This window comes from Amblyraja radiata, chromosome 19 (assembly GCF_010909765.2).
Source record: "Amblyraja radiata isolate CabotCenter1 chromosome 19, sAmbRad1.1.pri, whole genome shotgun sequence".
In the NCBI taxonomy this organism is placed as follows: Eukaryota; Metazoa; Chordata; class Chondrichthyes; order Rajiformes; family Rajidae; genus Amblyraja; species Amblyraja radiata.
Genome location: NC_045974.1, coordinates 42,361,398 through 42,384,041, shown reverse-complemented (window position 1 = coordinate 42,384,041; position 22,644 = coordinate 42,361,398). Strand labels below are relative to the sequence as shown.

At 43.0% G+C, this 22,644-nt stretch overlaps 1 protein-coding gene across 1 annotated transcript in view; it reads left to right on the top strand.

Moving 5' to 3' along the window:
• tes (testin LIM domain protein) overlaps positions 1 to 22,644 on the top strand; it is a 61,994-nt gene that overhangs the window by 14,772 nt on the left and 24,578 nt on the right. The window contains exon 3 of the mRNA XM_033038327.1: positions 22,320 to 22,572. Within this exon, the coding sequence (XP_032894218.1) occupies positions 22,320 to 22,572 (253 nt within the window). The remainder of the gene's footprint in view (positions 1 to 22,319; positions 22,573 to 22,644) is intronic.

Here is a 22,644-nt window from a genome sequence, read left to right as displayed (position 1 = left end):
CATTCTATCCAGGCCTTTCACTATTCAGTAAGTTTCAATGAGCTCCCCATCATCATTCTGACCTCCAATGAGTACAGGTCCAGTGCCTACAAGCGCTCATCATATGTTAACCCACTCATTCATGGAATAATTCTCGTAAATCTCCTCTGTACGCTCTCCAACGCCAGCACATCCTTCCATAGATATGGTGCCCACAACTGTTCACAAGACTCCAAATGCGGTCTGACTAGTGCCTTGTAAAGCCTCAGCATTACATTCCTGTTTTTGTATTGTAGCCCTCTTGAAATAGATGCCAGCATTGCATTTGCCTTCCTTACTACCGATTCAACTTGCAAATTAACTTTTTATGAATCCTGCACTCCCAAGTCCCTTTTAATCTCCAATTTCCAAAACTTCTCCCCATTTAGAAAATAGTCTTATTGCCTATATTGCTTCTACAAAAATGCATGATTCCACACTTTGCTACGTTGTATTCTATCTACCACTTCTCTGCCCACTCTCCCAACTTGTCCAAGTCCTTCTGTAGAGTCCCTGCTTTCTCTACACTGCCTGCCCATCCACCTACAGTGCCCTCCAGAATGTTTGGGTCAAAGACCCATCATTTATTTATTTGCATCTGTACTCCACAATTTGAGATTTGCAATAGAAAAAATCACGTGTGGTTAAAGTGCACTTTGTCAGATTTTAATAAAGGCCATTTTTATACATTTTGGTTTCACCATGTAGAAATGACAGCAGTGTTTATACATAGCCCCCCCCCCCCCCCCCCCCCCCCCCCCCCCCCCCCCCCATTTCACGGCACCATAATGTTTGGGACACAGCAATGTCATGTCAATTAAAGTAGTCGTGTTTAGTATTTTGTTGCATATCCTTTGCTTGAAGTCTGCGATACATGGACATCACCAGTTGCTGGGTGTCTTCTCTGGTGATGCCCATGATGCACAGACACATCTGCACTTTAGTCTGTTTGAACTGTTTTGACTATTTTACTGTTGTAATGTTCTTTTTACAAACCATGTTCTCGGGGTATCTAAATCTAAATCTAAATTTTATTAGTTATTTAAGTTATGACATCGGATGGAAGCTGCATACCAAATCTCGTTGCGCTTATGTGCAATGACAATAAAAGATATTATTATTATTATTGTCATGCTGTAGAATGAACCGCTGGCCAATGAGTTTTGAGGCATTTGTTTGAACTTGAGCAGATAAGATAAGTCTATACACTTCAGAGTTCATTATGCTACTGCCATCAGCAGTTGTATTATCATTGAAGATAAGTGAGCCAGTACCTTCAGCGGCCATACATGCCCAGGCCACAACACCCCCACCACCGTGTTTCACAGATGAGGTGGTATGCTTTGGATCTTGGGCAGTTCCTTCTCTCCCTCATACTTTGCTCTTCCCATCACTCTGATAAAAGTTAATCTTCATCTCATCTGTCCACAAGACCTTTTTGCAGAACTGTATTTGCTCTTTTAAGTACTTCTTGGCAAACTATAACCCGGCCATCATATTTTTGCAGCTAACCAGTGGTTTGCATCTTGCAGTGTACCCTCTGTATTTCTGCTCATGATTTCGTCTGCGGACAGTGGTCATTGACAAATCCACACCTGACTCCTGAAGAGTGTTTCTGATCTGTTCAAAAGGGAACTGCAGATGCTGGAATATCGAAGGTACACAAAATTGCTGGGGAAACTCAGCGGGTGCAGCAGCATCTATGTTGTTGATCTGTCAGGTTGTAATGTATTCATGCATATTCATTATATGCTAATGAGTTGGTCTTGTATATAAGTAGGGAATGTTGGGTAATAAATCTCTCTTGTGATCCAGCCAGCCTGCGTGTAAGTTATTGTTCATTCTACTGTCCGGAATATAACAAAATTGGCGACGAGGATGGGATAGAGTTTGTGAACTCATCCTTTAAATACAGTGCAGGACTGTTTTACAACACGCAGGATTGTTTAACAGTTTAAACAGTCAATACGGAGTTGTGTCGCAGTTGTTTGCAAGCTGGACACGAGAGGCCTGCAAATCCTTCTAGGCAGGGGGCTGTAGTAAAACAGCAGCTGGATAAATTGGCAAGAGTTTGTCAGGCTTATCTCTATGTTGTGTCTACGTGGCAAGATGTCGTCCTTGGGAGTGTACAAGATTATTGACTGAGTTTGCTTTGTCGAATTCCTCAAGCTGAATAGTCTATGTACAGCTAAGTTTTAGTGAATTGTTACACCAGAACAGACAGGAATTTGGGTTTTGAACGGACCTTTTATTTAATAATAAAAAAATGTAAAAAAAGAGAACGACACGATGGCAGCGTCCACAGGCTACATTGGGAACTTTTGACAAGAGTAGAGAGCCATTCAGCTCCTACATGGAGAGAGCAAACATGTTTTTCACGGCAAACAATATATTAGAGATTAGTGGTGAAGGAGAGATAGTGGCTGAAACAAATAAGGCTGTTTGCGAACGCATGAAAGCAATTCTGCTAACGGAGATCGGTCCTGAAGTGTACGGCACACTCGTGAATCTCCTTGCACCCTTAAAGGCAAAAGACGTGCCATTCAATGACATTATAAATAGGTTGGAGGAGCACTTCAACCCAAAGCCTCTGGAAATTGCAGAAAGCTATAAATTTGGCACTAGAAACCAGAAGCAGAATGAGACAATCAATGAGTACATTGTTGCCTTGAAAAACTTAAGATTACACTGTAACTTTGGAACATTTCTTGGACGAGCACTACGAGACAGATTTGTTTGTGGTCTAGTGGATGAACGAATTCAGTCCAAACTGATGAACACTCCAAATCTCACATTCGAGAAAGCATGCAAGATTGCTACCACAATAGAGATGGCATCAAAGAATGCTCGCGGGTTTCGTCCACCACGGACTGCAGTGGCCGCTTAGAGTCACTATGGCCAAACCCAGAGACGCTAAACCAAAACCAAAGTATGGCGGGAGCTCCAAGTGCAATGCAGTTGCAGATGCGTTGTCCCGGTTGCCCCATGAGAACTCTGACGTGGGAAGCGAGAACTCAATCTACACAATGCAAGTGGTAGATGAAGACTTTCCAGTGACTGCAACAGAAATTGCAGCAGAAACAAAGAAAGACAATGTGCTGGTGGGTTTATGAACAGACATTGAATGGTTGGACTGAAATCGATAGTGGATTGAACTCAGTTCTGAACTCAGAGCTGAAGCCTTTCCATAATCGACGCCATGAATTATCATGTGGGCAGGGATGCGTTAAATGGGGTTACAGAGTGGTTGTACCAGAGTCTTTGAGAAACAAAATTATGAACGAACTTCATGCCGAACATCCTGGCATAGTAAGCATGAAATCAATTGCCAGAAGTTTTGTGTATTGGCCTGGTATTGTCAGTGACATTAAGTCATTGGTGAGCAAATGTAGCGTCTGCCAAAATTGCCGGAGTAAACCACCAAAAACACCACTGCAACCCTGGTCATGGCCAAGTAGACCTTTTCAGAGAGTTCATGTAGATTTTTGCGAAAAGGGTAATGATCACTTTCTGGTGCTGGTAGATAGTCATTTCAAATGGATTGAGGTTAAACATATGGGGTCAAGCACTACTACTGAGCGTACCATAGATGAGTTGAGATCAATTTTTGCATGCCATGGTTTACCGGAAAATCTTGTTTCTGATAACGGGCCTCAGTTTCGTTCAGAACAGTTCAAAGAGTTCATGCAGCGGAATGGTGTAAAACACACACTTGTTCCCCCATACCATCCAGCCTCTAACGGGGCGGCAGAAAGGTCTGTTAGAGTTGTCAAAGACGCTCTCAAGAAACAGGTTTTGCAGGGTAGTTCAAAGTTCAGCATGAAACATCGTTTGGCTAGTTTCTTGCTGAAGTACAGAACCACACAACACACAACAACGGGTTACTCACCTGCAGAACTGTTGATGAAGAGAAGGCTAAGAATACGCCTAAGTCTAGTTCAACCCAATTTGGCTTTGAGAATTGAACAAAAACAATTAAGTCAAAAACGTCACTTCGACTCCCACAAAAAGGAGAGGTACTTCAAGCCAGATGAGCAGGTTCGTGTTCTCAGTCCTCCCAACAAGTCCAGTAGAAACAAATGGGACGTTGGGAAAATAGTGGAAGTGTGTGGAACAAAAAGATACTTAGTTGAAGTTGGAGATAGGATCAAAAGTGTTCATGTTGATCAAATGATTCCAGCCAAAGATGAACCAAAAACTGAACATGAAGTCCTAATCTCTGAGTCTTTATCAGAAAGTGAGTTGGAAGAGCCAACTGTGATTGAAACACAAAGTTCAGTTAGTACAGACAAAGAAACAGATTCCTCTGGTCAAAGTCAGGGTACTAAAACAGAGCCAAACAAGTCTACAGTTGAGTCAACACCTAAACCTGTTACACCTGTTACTGTTAGACGATCAGGCAGGATCCGTAAACCAGTAGTCAGATTAGGTTTTTAAATTAAGTAACTCACTGTCTAGGTAGAATGAAAATGTGTAAATATGTAAAATAAATATATTGTGTTATCATTTAAAATTGAATGAAAACTGGTTTAAATCAAATATCATAACAAGAAAATTGTAACTGTGTACTTAGATTTAATACTTAAAAAAGGAGAGCAGTGTAATGTATTCATGCATATTCATTATATGCTAATGAGTTGGTCTTGTATGTAAGTAGGGAATGTTGGGTAATAAATCTCTCTTGTGATCCAGCCAGCCTGCGTGTAAGTTATTGTTCATTCTACTGTCCGGAATATAACACAGGTGTTTGAGAATTTTTCTTTATTATAGAGATAATTCTTCTGTCATCAGCTGTGGAGGTCTTCCTTGGCCTGCCAGTACCTTTGCGATTAGTAAGCTCACCAGTACTCTCTTTCTTCTTAATGATGTTCCAAACAGTTGATTTTGGTAAGCCTAAGGTTTAGCTGATGTCTCTAACGGTTTTATTTGTGTTTCTCAGTTTCATAATGGCTAATTTGACTTTCATTGGCACAACTTTGGTCCTCGTGTTGATAAACAGCAATACAAGTTTTCAAATGTGATGGAAAGACTGGAGGAAAGACCAGGTGCTGGGAGCTCTCTTATGCCTGCTTTAAAGAGGCAATTAAACACACCTGAGCAATTACAAATGCCTGTGAAGCCACGTGTCCTAAACATTATGGTGCCCTGAAATGGGGGGACCATGTATAAACACTGCTGTCATTTCTACATGGTGAAACCAAAATGTATAAAAATGACCTTTATTAAAGGGAGAGTTAGATAGAGCTCTAGGGGCTAGTGGAATCAAGGGATATGGGGAGAAGGCAGGCACGGGTTATTGATTGGCGGCGATCAGCCATGATCACAATGAATAGCTCAAAGGGCCGAATGGCCTCTTCCTGCACCTATTTTCTATGTTTCTATGTAAAATCTGACAATGTGCACTTTAACCACATGTGATATTTTTTCTATTACAAATCTCAAATTGTGGAATATAGAGGCAAATAAATAAATGATGGGTCTTCGTCCCAAACATTATGCAGGGCAATGTATCTTTGTATCATTTGCAAACTTGGCCACAGAGCCTTCAATTCCCTAGTCCAAATCATTTATATACACGGTGAAGAGCAGTGGCCCCAGCACTAACCCCTGAGTCACTGGCAGCCAACCAGAAAATGCTGCCTTTATTGCCAGTCTTTATTGCCACATAATTCCCTGGATTCTCTCTACTTCTTAATGAAAGGAACAACACTAGCTACTTTCCAGTCCTCTGGGACCTCACGTATAGTTAGAGAAGACACAAAGATCTTCGTCAAGGCTCCCACAATCTCCTCCTTAGCGTTGCTCAAGTATTTCAGATAAATCCTCTCGGGTCTTGGGGAATTATCCATCTTGCTGCTCTTCAAGACACCAATACCCCCCCCTTGGTAATCTCAAACTCCCCTTGCATTTACATATTCTTCACCCTGATCTCACTGTCCTCCAAGGTAGACACAAAATGCTGGAGTAACTCAGTGGGTGAGGCAGCATCTCTGGAGAGAAGGAATGGGCGACCTTTCAGGTCAATCTGAAGAAGTATCTCGACCCAAAACGTCGCCCATTCCCTCTCTGCCGAGATGCCGCCTCACCCGCTGAGTTACTCCAGCATTTTGGGTCTACCTTCAATTTTACCAGCATCTGCAGTTCTTTCCTCCACTCGCTGTCCTCCATGTCCTTCTTGATAAAAACATATACAAAGTACTTGTTTAATATTTCCCCATCCATACTGCATCCCCAGACCAAGCACAAATTCCCTCCTTTATCCTTGAATTGGCCTACCTTCTCCCTGACTGACCTCGTGTTTTAATATAGGTATAAACAGCTTTGAGTCTTTCTTCAATCTCACTCACCGAAGCAATTTCCTGGCCCATTTTGGCCCCTTTAGTCATCCACTTAAGTTATTTTCTCCTTTCTTCATATTCCTCGGAGGTCCCTCCTGTAATTACATTTCCATAATGTCCACAACATCATAGTCCAAGCATCAATCCAGGCTCTAAGTTCATCTACTTTCTCCACAATACTCCTTGCATTGAAATAAACACACTTCCATCAGCATCACCTCTTTGGCTTCATCTCTCCCTGTCTGTCTTTCCTTTGAGCCTAACTGGTCCTGACCTCAACACCAGCAAAACCAAGGAACTGATTGTGGACTTTGGAAGGAGGAGGAGGGGGACCCACAGCCCCATTTATATCAACGGGTCGATGGTTGAAAGGGTCAAGAGCTTCAAATTCCTGGGCGTGCACATCTCTGAAGATCTTTCCTGGTCCGAGAACACTAATGCAATTATCAAGAAAGTTCATCAGTGCCTCTACTTCCTGAGAAGATTACGGAGAGTCGGATTGTCAAGGAAGACTCTCTCTAACTTCTACAGGTGCACAGTAGAGAGCATGCTGACCGGTAGCATCGTGGCTTGGTTCGGCAATTTGAGCGCCCTGGAGAGGAAAAGACTACAAAAAGTAGTAAACACTGCCCAGTCCATCATCGGCTCTGACCTTCCTTCCATCGAGGGGATTTATCGCAGTCGATGCCTCAAAAAGGCTGGCAGTATCATCAAAGACCCACACCATTCTGGCCACACACTCATCTCCCTGCTACCTTCAGGTAGAAGGTACAGGAGCCTGAAGACTGGAACAACCAGGTTCAGGAATAGCTACTTCCTCACTGCCATCAGGCTATTAAACCTGGCTCGGACAAAACTCTGATTATTAATAACCACTTTCTGTTATTTGCACTTTATCAGTTTATTTATTCATGTGTGTATATATTTATATTATGGTATATGGACACATTTATCTGTTTTGTAGTAAATGCCTACTATGTTCTGTGTGCTGAAGCAAAGCAAGAATTTCATTGTCCTATACAGGGACACATGACAATAAACTCACTTGCACTCTGCCTTACCACCAATCCATCCTTTTTCTGACCTACTCCCTGGGATCCCACTCGAACCTACTATACTGGTTCTCACCCCTGGTCCACGTTCACAAACTTGCCCACCTCCATCTCTGTCTAATGTTGAAATCCTATTTAACAGCTGCCTATCTCAACTCCACACTTCACTGAACCTAAACGTCACCCATTCTTTCTCTCCAGAGATGCTGCTTGTCCTGCTAAGTTGCTCCAGCATTCTGTGTCTATCTTTTAACTTTTCCCATATTTGCCTCTGGGTTCCACTCTGCTACGTATTCTGTCCTGTACCTAGCCTTGCTTTCTCTCTTGTTTCCCAGACCTGCAAGGTACGACTTTCTCTCCAACCCTTCCCCCCACCCTACTTCATTAATAGCTTCCAGACTTTTTCCCCCGTCCCGGCCCCTTGCAACTCTGTTTCTTCCTTTGTTCAACCTCTGACTATCTCAGCATTGTGTTGCCTGCGTTCTGTCTCGAGAATTTCCTCTCTAAATGTTGATGCTTTTCGTCACCTCTCAATCCTGGGATCATCAGCCTGATCGCACACCAAGGCTTGGATGTTCATATCCATCTGAATTTGTTAGTCCATGCACATTTTTTTATTACATTAAACCAAAGCATGATGGTTTTCAATTAAATGTTGGTGTGTTTTTTATATTACATTACTTATATACAATTTCTAACTAATAAGCAAAATTTTCAGTACATTTTTGACCAGTATTTTTTCTTGACGCAGCACCAGTACAACATTAAAGATGTGGTGTGACAGGCAGATAGAGTAATGAAGATGTCAAGTCAAGTTTATTCGTCACATACACATACGAGATGTGCAGTGAAATGAAAAGTGCCAATGCTTGCGGATTGTGCAAAAAAAAAAAACGAACTAACAAACTTCAAACAGAATGGAACAGAATCACATATTCACATATTGTGGGCGGAAGAAAAAGGAAAAAAACAGCAATTTAAAAAAACAGTAGAGTGGTCCAGTAAAGTTAGTCCCTGGTGAGATAGGAGTTTACAGTCCTAATGGCCTCTGGGAAGAAACTCTTTCTCAACCTCTCCGTTTTCACAGCATGGCAACGGAGGCGTTTGCCTGACCGTAGCAGCTGGAACAGTCTGCTGCTGGGGTGGAAGGGGTCTCCCATGATCTTATTGGCTCTGGAGTTGCACCTTCTGATGTATCGTTCCTGCAGGGGGGCGAGTGTAGTTCCCATAGTGCATTTGGCCGAACGCACTACTCACTGCAGAGTCTTCTTGCCCTGGGCAGAGCAGTTCCCAAACCAGATTGTGATATTTCCGGACAAGATGCTTTCCACAGCCGCTGAGTAGAAGCACTGGAGGATCCTCGGAGACACTCTGAATTTCCTCAATTGCCTGAGGTGGTAAAGGCGCTGCCTTGCCTCACTCACGAGTGCTGCGGCGTGTGATGTCCATGTCAGATCCTCTGAGATGTGGACTCCCAGGTATTTAAAGCAGCTCACCCTATCCACAGTATCCCCATTTATCCTCAATGGTGTGTACGTCCTCGGATGATGTGCCCTCCTAAAGTCCACGATCAGCTCCTTAGTTTTTTTGACATTCAAGAGGAGGCTGTTGTCCTGACACCAGAGTGCCAGATCAGCCACCTCCTCCCGGTAGGCCTTCTCATCGTTATTGGAGATCAGGCCCACCACCACAGTATCATCAGCAAACTTGATTATCGAGTTGGGTTCTGAACCTAACCACACAGTCATGTGTGTACAGGGAGTACAGTAGGGGGCTGAGGACGCAACCCTGGGGCGATCCAGTGCTCAGGGTGAGGGACTTCGATGTATTCCCTCCCATCTTGACTACCTGGGGCCTGGCGGTGAGAAAGTCCAGGGCCCAGGCACACAGGGGGGTGTTGAGCCCTAATTCCAGCAGCTTCTCGGTGGGGACTATCGTGTTGAAGGCTGAACTATGAACAGCATCCTCACGTAGCCCCCCTTCTAGCCCCCCTTCTAGATGAGAGAGAGCGGTGTGCAAAACCTGGGAGACTGCATCGTCCGTGGATCTATTCGGACTGTATACGAACTGCAACGGGTCCATGTTGCGAGGGAGGAAGGCGCAGATGTGATTCTTGACCAGCCTCTCAAAGCATTTAATGACTACCAAGGTGAGGCCCACCGGACGGTAGTCATTCAGACAAGCTGGGGAGGCATTTTTAGGTACCGGTACATCTTTTGAAGCAGGCAGGGACCACGGACTTGTCCAGGGAGAGGTTGAATATTGTAGTGAATATTATAAGAAGGATTTTGGGACATCAGGCATCAAGCAAGGAATTGAGTATAGAAGTTGGGGTGTTATGTTACAGTTATTGAAAAAGCTACTTTTATAACTACTAAACCAGGTTCGCTTCTTAATAAACAGACACCACACAAACTGTTTGGTAGACCAGTTCAAAGCTTTACTTAACATCGGCCGATGGAAGGGAGGGAGAAATCCAGTCAAGTGACCATTACAGACACTTGACCGTCCTCCGTCCGCCTCCCTGAACAACAGAATTACATTGCCTTAAATAGGGTTTTTTTGTCCCCTTAGCATATTTCACAGACATTAGTCATGGTCAGAGGTACAGGAAAAGGTTTCCACAGAATGCATCACATCAAAGGCCTTTTGTTTACATGTTACAAGATAACATTGGCCATTTGGATAATGCCATTTTATCTTCACAGACATCACCCTAGCTCTTTCGCTGCTTCCTCTCTGTCACTTGGTCCCTCATAAACATTGGCCATTTGGTTTATGGCATCTTACTTCAAAGAGATCTAGCTCCTCTCTGCTTGTCACTTGGGAGACAATGTTATAGGATTTATTATCTCACACACAGCAACCTGAGGCAAGCCTAATTTGACAATAAATATAAGCTGTAAGCTAGCCCAGAAGCCAATTTAATATCTTCTTATATTTTTAACTAAAATTCGGCTTCATCATTATAATGACTATAGTGAGGCCAGTTTCGTGTTCTGTTTTGATCGCACTGCTTTCTGAAAGATGCTGTTAAGCTGGAGAGGGCACAGAGAATTTTCACAGGGATTTTACCAGGACCTGAGGGCCTGAACTGTAAGAGAGACAACAGCAACATGCCTGAAATTCAAGAGAGTCAGGAACAGAAGTTAGTGGAGTTGCTATTACTAAGGAGAAGGTCCTTGGGAAGCTGAAAGATCTGAAGGTGGATAAGTCACCTGGACCTGATGGACCACCATTTTAAATTCTGCTTTGGCACCTGATCCATATGCTGCCTCATAGTCAGTCTGCTTGTCCAACACCCAGGACTAGATAAACTGAAATTGCTTTCCGTTGAATGTTGGGAAGTCCAAGACCATTGTCTTCAGTCTGCATGGCAACTGCATATGTTGCCCATTGATTCCATTCCACTTTGGCAATGGTCTGAGGCAGGAGCCAAATATTTATTAAGGTGTCATTGTTGCCCATAGAATAAGTTGTTAATATTACAAATACATCCATCCAAATCCATGGCCGTGCATCTCTTGCAGTGCCTGACTGCCCCATCCAAAGCTCCTCAGCTTGTGAATCTTTCATCAAAGCCTCTAGACTATTCTCATAGAAACAAGGAACTGCAGAAGCTGGTATACGAAGAAAGAAACAAAGCACTGGAGTAACTCAGTGGGTCAGGCACCATCTCCGGAGAACATGGATAGGTGACGTTTATGGTCGAACTCTTCTGCTACATTTTATGTCCAGGACCTGAACTCGAAATGTCACCTATCCATATTCTCCAAAAATTCTGCCTGACCTGCTGAGTTATTTTGCGTCTTTTTTTTGTGGCAATTCTTGTACTGCTCTGTGTAGCTTCTCACCTTCCACTAGACACAAATGAGATCTCATCCAAATTGCAGTCATCAACACACACCAAGTCACAGTATTCTCCTCAGCACCTCAGTTTCAATATTCTTAATTATTGTTCATATCCCACCATCTCTCTTTGATGTCAGTGTTCCTCCAGTTCCTCTCTATTGCATGTATACAATTTTGTTTGCTACTCACTTGATAACCTTGGGCAAGGCCTGGACCTCTGAAACACCCTCCCTAAGCCGTCTCCCTCCTCCATGTAACTAACCTACATCTGTGTGGGCTGAATTTTTGACTGACTGAGGTTCGTAATTCCAACCAGAATTGACAGCATCTCCTATCTCTAAGACTGAGGCCAATACGTGATGTAATATGGACTCTGAAACATTCCAGTTCTGGACCCCTGACTTGCTGGAATTCTCAGCATTATCTTGGAGTTGCTCTTGCTGACCCAACTGTGCAAGAGAAAAATATCACTGCCTGTTTTCAGCCACTTTTGTATGTTTGTTGGGGACGGAGTTATAGCTATAATTAATGCTGTTATAGCGTCCAGCCTGATTCTGGGATTGGGACTTGTTCTGATGGAAATGCAGTAATACGTCCTGTCTAAGAAAGAACTGCAGATGCTGGTAAAATCGAAGGTAGACACAAAATGCTGGAGTAACACAGGCAGCATCTCTGGAGAGAAGGAATGGGTGAAGTTTCTCGGACAAAGATAGAATGTAGTCGGAGACAGTGAGACTAGTGGGAGAACTGGGAAGGGGGAGGGATGGAGAGAGAGGGAAAGCAAGGGCTATCAAGGGCTATCTGAAGTTAGAGAAGTCAATGTTCATACCGCTGGGGTGTAAACTACCCAAGCAAAATATGAGGTGCTGTTCTTCCAATTTGCGCTGGGCCTCACTCTGACAATGGAGGAGGCCCAGGACAGAAAGGTCAGATTGGGAATGGGAGGTGGAGTTAAAGTGCTGACTGAGCCACCGGGAGATCAGGTAGGTTAAGACGGACTGAGCAGAGGTGTTGTGCGAAACGATTGCTGAGCCTGCACTTGGTCTCGCGGATGTAGAGAAGTTGACACCTGGAACAGCGGATACAGTAGATGGGGTTGGAGGAGGTGCAAGTGAACCTCTGCCTCACCTGGAAAGACTGTTTGGGTCTTTGGATGGGATTGAGGGGGGAGGTAAAGGGACAGGTGTTGCATCTCCTGCGGTGTCAGGGGAAAGTACCTGGGTGGGAAGGGACGAGTTGACCAGGGAGTTACTGAGGGAATGGTCTCAGCGGCAAACAAAACAGAAAGGGGTGGAGATAGGAAGATGTGGCCAGTAGTGGGATCCCGTTGGAGGTGGCGAAAATGTTGGAGGATTATATGCTGAATGCGACGGCTGATGGGGTGGAAGGTGAGGACAAGGGGGACTCTGTCCTTGTTATGTGTGGGGGGAGGGGGAGCATGAGCGGAGCTGCGAGATATCGAGGAGACCCTAGTGAGAACCTCAACTATAATGGAAGAGGGGAACCCCCGTTCCCTAAAGAATGAGGACATCTCCAATGCACTGCTATGGAACACCTCATCCTGGGCATAGACAATAGACAATAGATGCTGGAGTAGGCCATTCGGCCCTTCGAGCCAGCACCACCATTCAATGTGATCAAGGCTGATCATCCACAATCAATACCCCATTCCTGCCTACTCCCCATATCCCTTGACATCGTTATCTTTAAGAGCCCTATCTAGCTCTCTTGAAAGCATCCAGAGAACCAGCCTCCTCTGAGGCTGAGGATTCCACAGACTCACAACTCTCTGTGAGAAAAAGTGTTTCATCATCCCCATTCTAAACGGCTTGCCCCTTATTCTTAAACTGGTGGCTCTGGTTCTGGACTCCCCCAACATCGGGAACATATTTCCTGCCTCTAGTGTTTCCAAACCCTTAATAATCTTGTATGTTTCATTAAGATATTCCTCTCATCCTTCTAAACTCCAGAGTATACAAGCCCAGCCACTCCATTCTCTCAGCATATGACAGTACCGCCATCCCGGGAATTAACCTTGTAAACCTACGCAGCACTCCCTCGATAGCAAGAATGTCCTTCCTAAAATTGGGAGACCAAAACTGCGCACAATACTCCAGGTGTGGTCTCACTAGGTCTCTGTGAAACTGCAGAAGGACCTCTTTGCTCCTATATTCGATTCCTCTTGTTATGACAGCCAACATGCCATTCGCTTTCTTCACTGCCTGCTGTACCTGCATGCTTACTTTCAGTGACTGATGAACAAGGACCCCCAGATCCCGTTGTACTTCCCCTTTTCCCAACTTGACGCCATGTAGATAGTAATCTGCCTTCCTGTTTTTGCCACCAAAGTGGATAACCTCACATTTATCGACATTAAACTGCATCTGCCATGCATCTGCCCATTCCCCCAACCTGTCCAAGTCACCCTGCATTTTCATAGCATCCTCTTCACTGCCATCCAGCTTTGTGTCATCTGCAAATTTGCTAATCACTTTTAATCCCTTCATCTAAATCATTAATGTATATTGTAAATAGCTGCGGTACCAGCACCGAGCCTTACGGTACCCCACTAGTCACTGCCTGCCATTCTGAAAGGGACCTGTTAATCCCTACTCTTTGTTTCCTGTCTGCCAAACAATTTTCTATCCATGTCAGCACTCTACCCCCAATACCATGTGCTCTAATTTTGCCACTAATCTCCTATGTGGGACCTTATCAAATCAGATTGGATCAGATCAGATTCAACTTTAATTGTCATTGTCAGTGTACAGTACTTTCTGAAATGCTTTCTGAAAGTCCAGGTACACTACATCCACTGGCTCTCCTTTGTTCATTTTCCTAGTTGCCTCCTCAAAAAATTCCAGAAGATGAGTTAAGCATGATTTCCCCTTCGTAAATCCATGCTGACTCGGATCGATCCTGTTACTGCTATCCAAATGTATGGCTATTTCATCTTTTATAATTGACTCCAGCAGCTTCCCCACCACTGACGTCAGACTAACTGGTCTATAATTCCCTGTTTTCTCCCTCCAGCCTTTCTTAAAAAGTGGGATAAGTGAGGATCTTAAATGGTCTGTGAACTCTGCTGTAGTTGTAAAAAAGGCGCAACAGAGACTTTACTTCCTCAGAACACTGAGGAAGGCCCATCTGTCTGCTAAACTGCTGGAGTCTTTCTACCGCTGTTCGGTAGAAAGCATACTGACTTACTGCATAACTGCCTGGTTTGGGAACTGTTCAGCAGCTGACAGAGCAGCTCTCCAGAGGGTGATAAAAACTGCCCAGGGTATCATTGGACTCCCCCTGCCCCCTCTGGAGGACATTTACCGCTCCAGGTGCCGCAGCAGGACCTGTAATATCGTGAAAGACATTACACATCCTTGTCACCACCTTTTCACACTGCTGCCCTCAGGAAAAAGGTACAGGTCGCTAAAGTCACGCACTGCCAGACTCAAGAACAGCTTTTACCCATCAGCAATCTTGCAACTGAACTCTGTCTCGGGAGCGGGTTATGGGGAAGGGGGGGGGGGGGGGGACAATTTATGTAAATGTGAATCCATGGGTGGGTTTGGGGAGGGAGGGAGTGTAAAAAGTATGAGTATGTGAATGTTTGAATTTCTTTTAAATGGAGAGACACAGTAATCTCGTTGTATGTGACACATGCAATGACAATAAAGCATTCTGATAACATTAGCTACCCTCCAATCCACAGGAACTGATCCTGAGTCTATAGAACATTGGAAAATGATCAATGCGTCTACGATTTCTGGAGCCACTTCCTTAAGTACCCTGGGATGCAGACCATCAGGCCCTGGGGATAATGCAGACCATCAGCCTTCAGTCCCATCAGTCTACCCAACCCCATTTCCTGACTAATGTGAATTTCCTTCAGTTCCTCCGTCACCCTAGATCCTCTGGCCACTAGTACATTAGGGAGATTGTTTGTGTCCTCCTTAGTGAAGACAGATCCAAAGTACCTGTTCAACTCGTCTGCCATTTCCTTGTTCCCCATAATAATGCAGATACGCCGTAGATGGAGGAATTGGAAGTAGGGGATAGAGTCTTTACAGGGAGCAAGGTGGGAAGAAGTGTAATGAAGGTAGCTATGGGAGTCAGTAGGTTTGTAGTAGAAGTCGGTCAATAGTCTGTTTCCTGTAATGGAGATGGTTTCTAGATCTCACCCGCTGAGTTACTCCAGCTTTTTGTGTAAACAATTCCTGTTGCTGATCCAGAGTCAAGAGTGTTTTATTGCCATATGTCCCAGATAGAAGAATGAAATTCTAACTTGCAGCAGCACAACCGAACATGTAAACAATATAATAAACAAGAAAAAAAGTTCAGTGTGCATCATATACACGCACTCGCATATGTTTGAATACTTTGCCAATGAATCCCAATGTGAATTGCTGTGAGTAAGCCAGGTGAGTGGCTGTTTTGAATACTCCTTTGGAAGGTAATACTGCATTCAGTGTTTGCAACTACAATATATATTTTAATATATCTTATTGCATTGGCCCCTTTCACAACCCATCAAGCCAGTTCTGTGGATGTTTAAATTGAGTTTTGTGAAGCCACAAAAATGGTACCTGAAATGTTGCTGAAAATTTAAACTGCAATAGTTTACTTTTCCATTGTGGGAGAAGCTATCAAAATGTGACTGTTACTATTTAGACATTGTCATCAGCTTCAGGCTACATGTTCTGCCTAACTAAAGGCAACATTCCTCAAGCTGCATTCAGCACAAGGCAATTCAATACCACTTGTGAACTGTAAATCACAGACTGCTAAAGCAAGATCAGTTGAAGAGAGCTGAAGACACTTTTCATACTAATGGCCTAGATTTATTTGCATTATTAGATGTGTGAAGTATTGAACAAAACATTGGAAAGGAAGAGGTACTTCATAAAGTGCAAGAGTAAATTTTCCATTGGTCTCATTAAATCAGCACTTATTTGTATCCTTTCTGAGTTCTGTAATATTTCTCCAATGTTAAGTTTGACAAAAAAAAATGTAGGGTACCACTTTTGGGGAAGTGGGATTACCTCAGTTAGGCAACTAGGCCGGCATGCAAAGTTTGGCTTTTAGTAAGGCATTTAATAAAGTCCCCCCATGTAGGCTGATCCAGAAGATTAACATGCCCACGTTTTATACTGACTTGTGTGCTTGAGTAACTCAGCAGGTCTGGCAACACCACTGGAAAACATAAATAAGTGATGTTTTGGTTCGAGGCCCTTCTTCACCCTTGGAGGAGAAACACTTCTTCAAAGTATGCATATCTTGAGGAGATTTTGCAGCGGAGCAGTTAAACAAACTGCCAACACAAAGAACTGTAGATGCTGATTAAAGCACAAATGGACACAAAGTGCTGGAGTTACTCAGCTGGTCAGTCAGCATCTCCGGAGTACAAAGTACTGCAGTAAGAACCTCGACCTGAAACGTCAGCCTGAAGGTCTCCGCCTGAACATCACCTCTCCTGGTTCTCCAGAGATGCAACCTGACCTGTTGAGTTTCTCTAACACTTTGTATCCTTTTGTGTGCTAACCGCAAAAGACAAAGAGTGGTTGGCTGCCAGAGACAAGCGGAGTTCCGCAGGGCTCGGTGCTGGGGCCGCTACGCTTCACGTTCCCATGATTTGGATGAGGGGATTGAAGGCTTAGTGGCCAAGTTTGTGGATGATATGAAAATAGATGGAGGGGCAGGTAGTGTAGAGGAAGCAAGGACTCTGCAGAAGGACTTGGACAGTTTGGGAGAGAAGGCAGAGAAGTTGCAGATGGAAGATAGTGTAGCAAAGTGTGGAGTAGGAATAAAGGTGTAGACTATTTTGCAAATGGGGAGAGAAACTAGAAATTGGAGGTGCAAAGGGATTTGGGAGTGCTGGTGTAGGATTCTTAAAAAGTTAATCTGCAAATCGAGTTGGTCGTAAAAAAGACAAACGCAATGCTAGCATTTATTTCAAGAGGGCTAGAATACATAAACAGGGATGTAATGCTGAGACTCTACAAGGTGCAATTTTGGGCACCATCCCTGTGGAAGGATGTGCTGGCTCTGGAGAGGGTCCAGTGGAGGTTTATACGAATGATCCCAGGTATGAGTGGGTTAACATATGATGAGTATTTGAGGGCTCACTGGAGTTTAGAAGAATGAGAGGGGACTTCATTGAAATGTACAGAATAATGAAAGGCTTGGATGGAGTGGATGTGGAGAGGATATTTCCACTAGTGGGAGAGTCTAGGACCAAAGGTCATAGCCTCAGAATTAAAGGACGTTCCCTTAGGTCGGAGATGAGGAGGAATTTGTTAGACAGAGGGTGGTGAATCTGTGGGATTCTTTGCCACAGAAGACTGTGGAGGCCAAGTCAGTGAATATTTTTAAGGCAAAGATAGATGGTTTATTGATTAGTAGGAGGGTCGGGGGTTATGGGGAGAAGGCAGGAGATTGTGATTAGATGGGAGAGATAGATCAGCCATGATTGAATGGCAGTAGACTTGATGGGCCGAATGGCCTAATTCTGCTCCTATCAATTATGACCTTAACCAGCATGCAGTTCTTTGTTTCTTAATAGTGACTTGATTGTATAGATTAGGAAATAGCTTACTGATGGAAGATAGAGGGTTGTGATGGAGGGGCAATATTCAGACTGGACGTCAGTGACCAGTTGAATCTTGCAGGGATCTGTGCTCGGACTGCTGCTGTTGTCATTTATATATAAATGACTTGGGCATAAACACACATGGGTTGGTTAGTAAGTTTACAGATCACACCAAGATTGCTGTGGTCAGGGACTGTGAGGAAGGCACAGTGGGATAATGACCAACTACCAAATGGGCAGAGAAACGGCAGATGGAGTCTAAGCCATGCAAGTGTTGGTGATGTGATGCGTTTGGTCAAATGTAAGGGGGAAATACACGATTAATGGCATGACCCTCAACAACATTGATGTACAGAGGGATCTTGTGGTCCAAGTCCATAACTCCTGCACAGTCCACAACCCTAGCAACCTTGGTGTCATCTGCAAATTTACTAAACGAACCACCAATGTTTACATCCAAGATATATATAAGTATGCCTATCTTAAGTATGCGAGTATGAGGATAGTTCCTCTCCTTGCTATTTGTTTTACTGGCTTTATGATTCATGGCTTGTTACCAGACACAATGTTGTCTGTTCTGTTAGTGCCGGTCATTAAGGACAAAGCTGGTAAAGTAGGCAGCCTAAATAATTGCAGGCCCATAGCTTTAGCCAGCAAACTGTCAAAAGTTTTAGAAAGAGTTCTGCTGGACAGAATAAATGAGTTTGTTAACTCCACAGATAACCAGTTTGGCTTCAAAGCAAAACATGACACTGTCTTATGCATATATGCCCTAAAGGAGATTGTAAACAAATATAGAGGCAACAACTCAAAATCCTTATGTGCTTTATTGATGCTTCCAAAGCCGTTGACCGTGTTAATCACAGAAAGCTGTTTGGTAAAATGAGTCAAAGAGGGGTGCCTGAAAACATTGTTAGAATTCTGGCCTACTGGTATGCCCACCAGACTATGCAAATAAAATGGGGCAATAGGGTCTCAGCCCCATTTGGGGTTAGCAATGGTGTTAGACAAGGGGGAATTTTGTCCCCAATCCTTTTGAATCTATATATTGATGATCTGTCCAAACAATTGAAAGCCTGTAATACTGGGTGCATGATTGGTAATATTTCAGTTAACCATATTATGTATGCAGATGATCTTGTGGTCTTTAGTCCATCTAGCGCTGGTCTCCAGCAGCTCCTTACTATATGTTCTGTGTATGGTGTGGAACATGATATTAAATATAATGCTAGTAAGAGTGCTGTTATGATCTGTAGAACCAAAGAGGATAAATGTCTAAAATGTCCTGATTTTAAATTGTCTGACAATAATCTTGGTGTCTGTAATAAGGTAAAATATCTAGGGCATATTATTACAGAACAAATGACAGATGGTGAGGATATTTATAGGCAACGACACATGCTGTATGTACAGGCGAATATTCTCTTGCCTAAATTTGGTGCATGTGCAGATGTAGTGAAGATGTCGCTATTTAGAGCATACTGCACACCACTCTACACTGCGCACCTGTGGTCGAACTATGGAAAGACAAGTTTGCAGAGACTAAAGGTGGCATATAACGAGGCCATGAGAACACTGCTAAGGAAACCTAGATGGTGTAGTGCTAGTAACATGTTTGTGGCTGCAGGATCAGTACTTTAGAAGCTATCCTAAGAAATCACATGTATAAATTCATTTGCAGGATAAATGACTCTAAAAATGTAATTATTGTGGCCTTGTCAAACATGAGGGCCTTGTCAAAGCACTACACGCTACGAATCCCAGCTGTGGAGACACTGGTTTCGTTGTCTCATTGTAGGACATTGATCATTCTTTTAACCTGGATTTTTAACTCGTGTATTGTGTTTTTGATTAATATAATTTATGATGCCTTTATAAGTGATATACTAAGATTTTATATGTATTTTATGATATTATTTAATATGCAATGCATTTTTAATGTAATGTTGCCCCTTGTCTGGACCTCGAGTCCGTAATAAAGTTTATTATTATTATATATTATATTATACATATATACATACATATATATATATATATATACATATATACATGTATCTTTGCCTCTGGTTGTTGATTCCCCAACCCGGAGAAAAACGCTCTGCCCAATCACCCTATTCCCTCACAAGTTGATCACTTTACTTGAAAGAGTAAAGTCCTGGCCTGCCTAATCTCTCCCTTAGCTCAGTCCCACAAGTCCTGGCAGAATCTTCGTACATCACCTCTGCACTCTTTCCAGCTTAATGGAATCTTTAAATATATAATAGCAATAAAGTAAACTTTGAAAATCCACGCTCGTGAGCATCAAGTGGTTATAGTGCTTTTTGTCATTTTAAGAATTGTTTAAATGGGCGGTAAAGCAGATTTCTCTATGAAATAAACACGGCTTGGTTTAAACTATTCTCTGACTTAAAGGATAATCAAACAAAGTGCCAGCCAACTACCCAGCTGATGCAGCTCCCAGATTAGTTGTTGCACTTCTTCCATCCCACTGTTTCCGTTCATTTGACCCATTCTTGCATTCATCTTGGATTTTCATTCCCGCATCTTTCATCCTGCCATTCTTGATGGTTCTGTTCTCGTCGTGTTCTCCAGACTCCTCTCCCATTTCTTTCATCCCCACTGGTCTGGTTTACAGCGCTAGATGTTGAAGCCATTGAGTTACAGGTTCACCAGTGTTAGTTGAGTTGCCTTTAGTTGTCTGCAGCTTGCGTAATTTCTCCATTCTTACACTGTTGAGAACCTAGTTAGGAGCCTCGTGCATTTCAAAAAACTTTCAAAGAGCAGCCTGGACCATACAGATACTTCTTATTCCTGCGAAGATAGACACAAACAGCTGGAGTAACTCAGCGGGTCAGACAGCATCTCTGGAGAGAAGGAATAGTTGGCGTTTCGGGTCAAAACCCTTCGGACATTTTCTTGCAACAGGTCTCCCTTGCCAGTGGTTGAGACATTGAACCTTCTTTGATGGTGTACCTACTGATTGGTGCTATACTGATTACGAAGGTTTAGATTTGACTGAAGTTTTTAAATTAAATTAATTGTACACAATAAAACAGAATTCTCTGAAGCTGTCCTTCCTACTTTCCTCTTTGGACAGCGAGCTGATGAGCTTGCCACTTGACAACCAACCAGCCAATGCTGAAACTGTATATAACTCAGTGAAGTAAGCGTTATCCAGGCATCTTGTTATTCTTATATCCATAAGTGGAAAATCCCAGGTAGCTGTGCAATGTCACTGAAGTGTGTGGTTTATTGAAGGCCACTTCTGCACAAATATATCTAAAGAGATCGAGTTGTGGTTTCTGTTTTTGTTTAAAATCCAACAGCAGTTTTATCTGGAAGGTCCAAGTGGCACAAATACAATTCGGACACAGTGCCATTTTTATTCAGATTAATTAAAACAATGGAACAATGATTTCCCAAAGGTCCAGCTATTAACACAGCACTATTAAGGGCCTGTCCCATTTGGGCATCATTTGCGCTGGTAGCGCGCAAAGATTTTGTGAATCCCAAAATCCTGGGGCGCCGCGCGCGACCCTGCCTACGCCACCACTCCTCACCACGCGCCATGACGCGTAAATGATGTTGCGTAAATGAGGCGCAAATGACGCCCAAGTGGGACGCCCTTAAGGAAAGTGAGATAAAGAGGAATTGTTTATGATTTTGTTAACAATTGTTGACTTTAAAGATTTCATACCTCCAGCAGTTATTTGCTGGCTGTTTGTATCAAACAGAAAGCGTTTTACTTGTCCATGTCATAATTTTGTTCCCTATCGGGGCACTAGTTGTGAATCTCATGCAGCCATCCCTGCACTCCTGGATGTGAACTAATGCCAGAATGCAATAGATTTTGAGAAAAAATATGGTTTCTAAGATGCTTTTGACCCACAGCTGAGCATCTACTAATGTGGAGACCAGGCCTTAGTCATTTATAACTGCTTATGTTTAAGTAAAAGATGTACTGGTAATGAGTGTGTAATAACTGATGTACAGATAAGTACAGCATTATTTGAATATTGATGTTTGCATCTCATAAACTTCTAAAGCATTAATTTATCTGATTTTTCATTTTTCATCTTCATTTAAAGATGCCCATTCTTTGTGTTTCCTTAATTGATTTTGTGCTGTTTAAAATTTACGCTCCGTTTGGTCATATTATATATAAAGTTTTTTCTGTTGTGTTTTATTTGCTTTTATTAATTGTAAGTCTTTTCTCTTCTCTATTGTCCTCATTTAGCTGAAGGGTCTGAAACATGGTACGTGGCTTCTGCTTTGTAATTAGTTACTAGGAAAGTTGCTGAGCAGCATTTGGAAAAGTGCTGGATATGAAGCTGCATCGGTTCTGGCATTACACTATGCTGGGCACATTTTTTCCATTAGTTTTGCAAGGTTAATTTGCTGTATTTTCATCTTTAATTTGGAATAATTAGAATCTGCACTTCACCGAACTGAGCATGGTCTTTAAATTCACAGAAAGATCTGCCGCAATTGTAAGTGTGGTCAAGAAGAACATGATGTCCTTTCCAGCACTGAAGAAGACAAGAAAGTAGGCAAACTCTTTGAAGATACCAAGTACACGAGTCTCATCGCAAAACTTAAGATTGATGGAGCCCCCGTCTACAAGCGTAACATCGTGACACTTACTAATCCAATAGCTGCCAGGAAGGATGCATCCTTTAACACCATCACCTATGAGTGGGCCCCACCTGTCCAAAATCAAGCATTGGTAAGTGAGTGATAAATATTGATCGCGTATTGCATAACTCAATTAATTCTCAAAGATGTGATTAAAAATTTG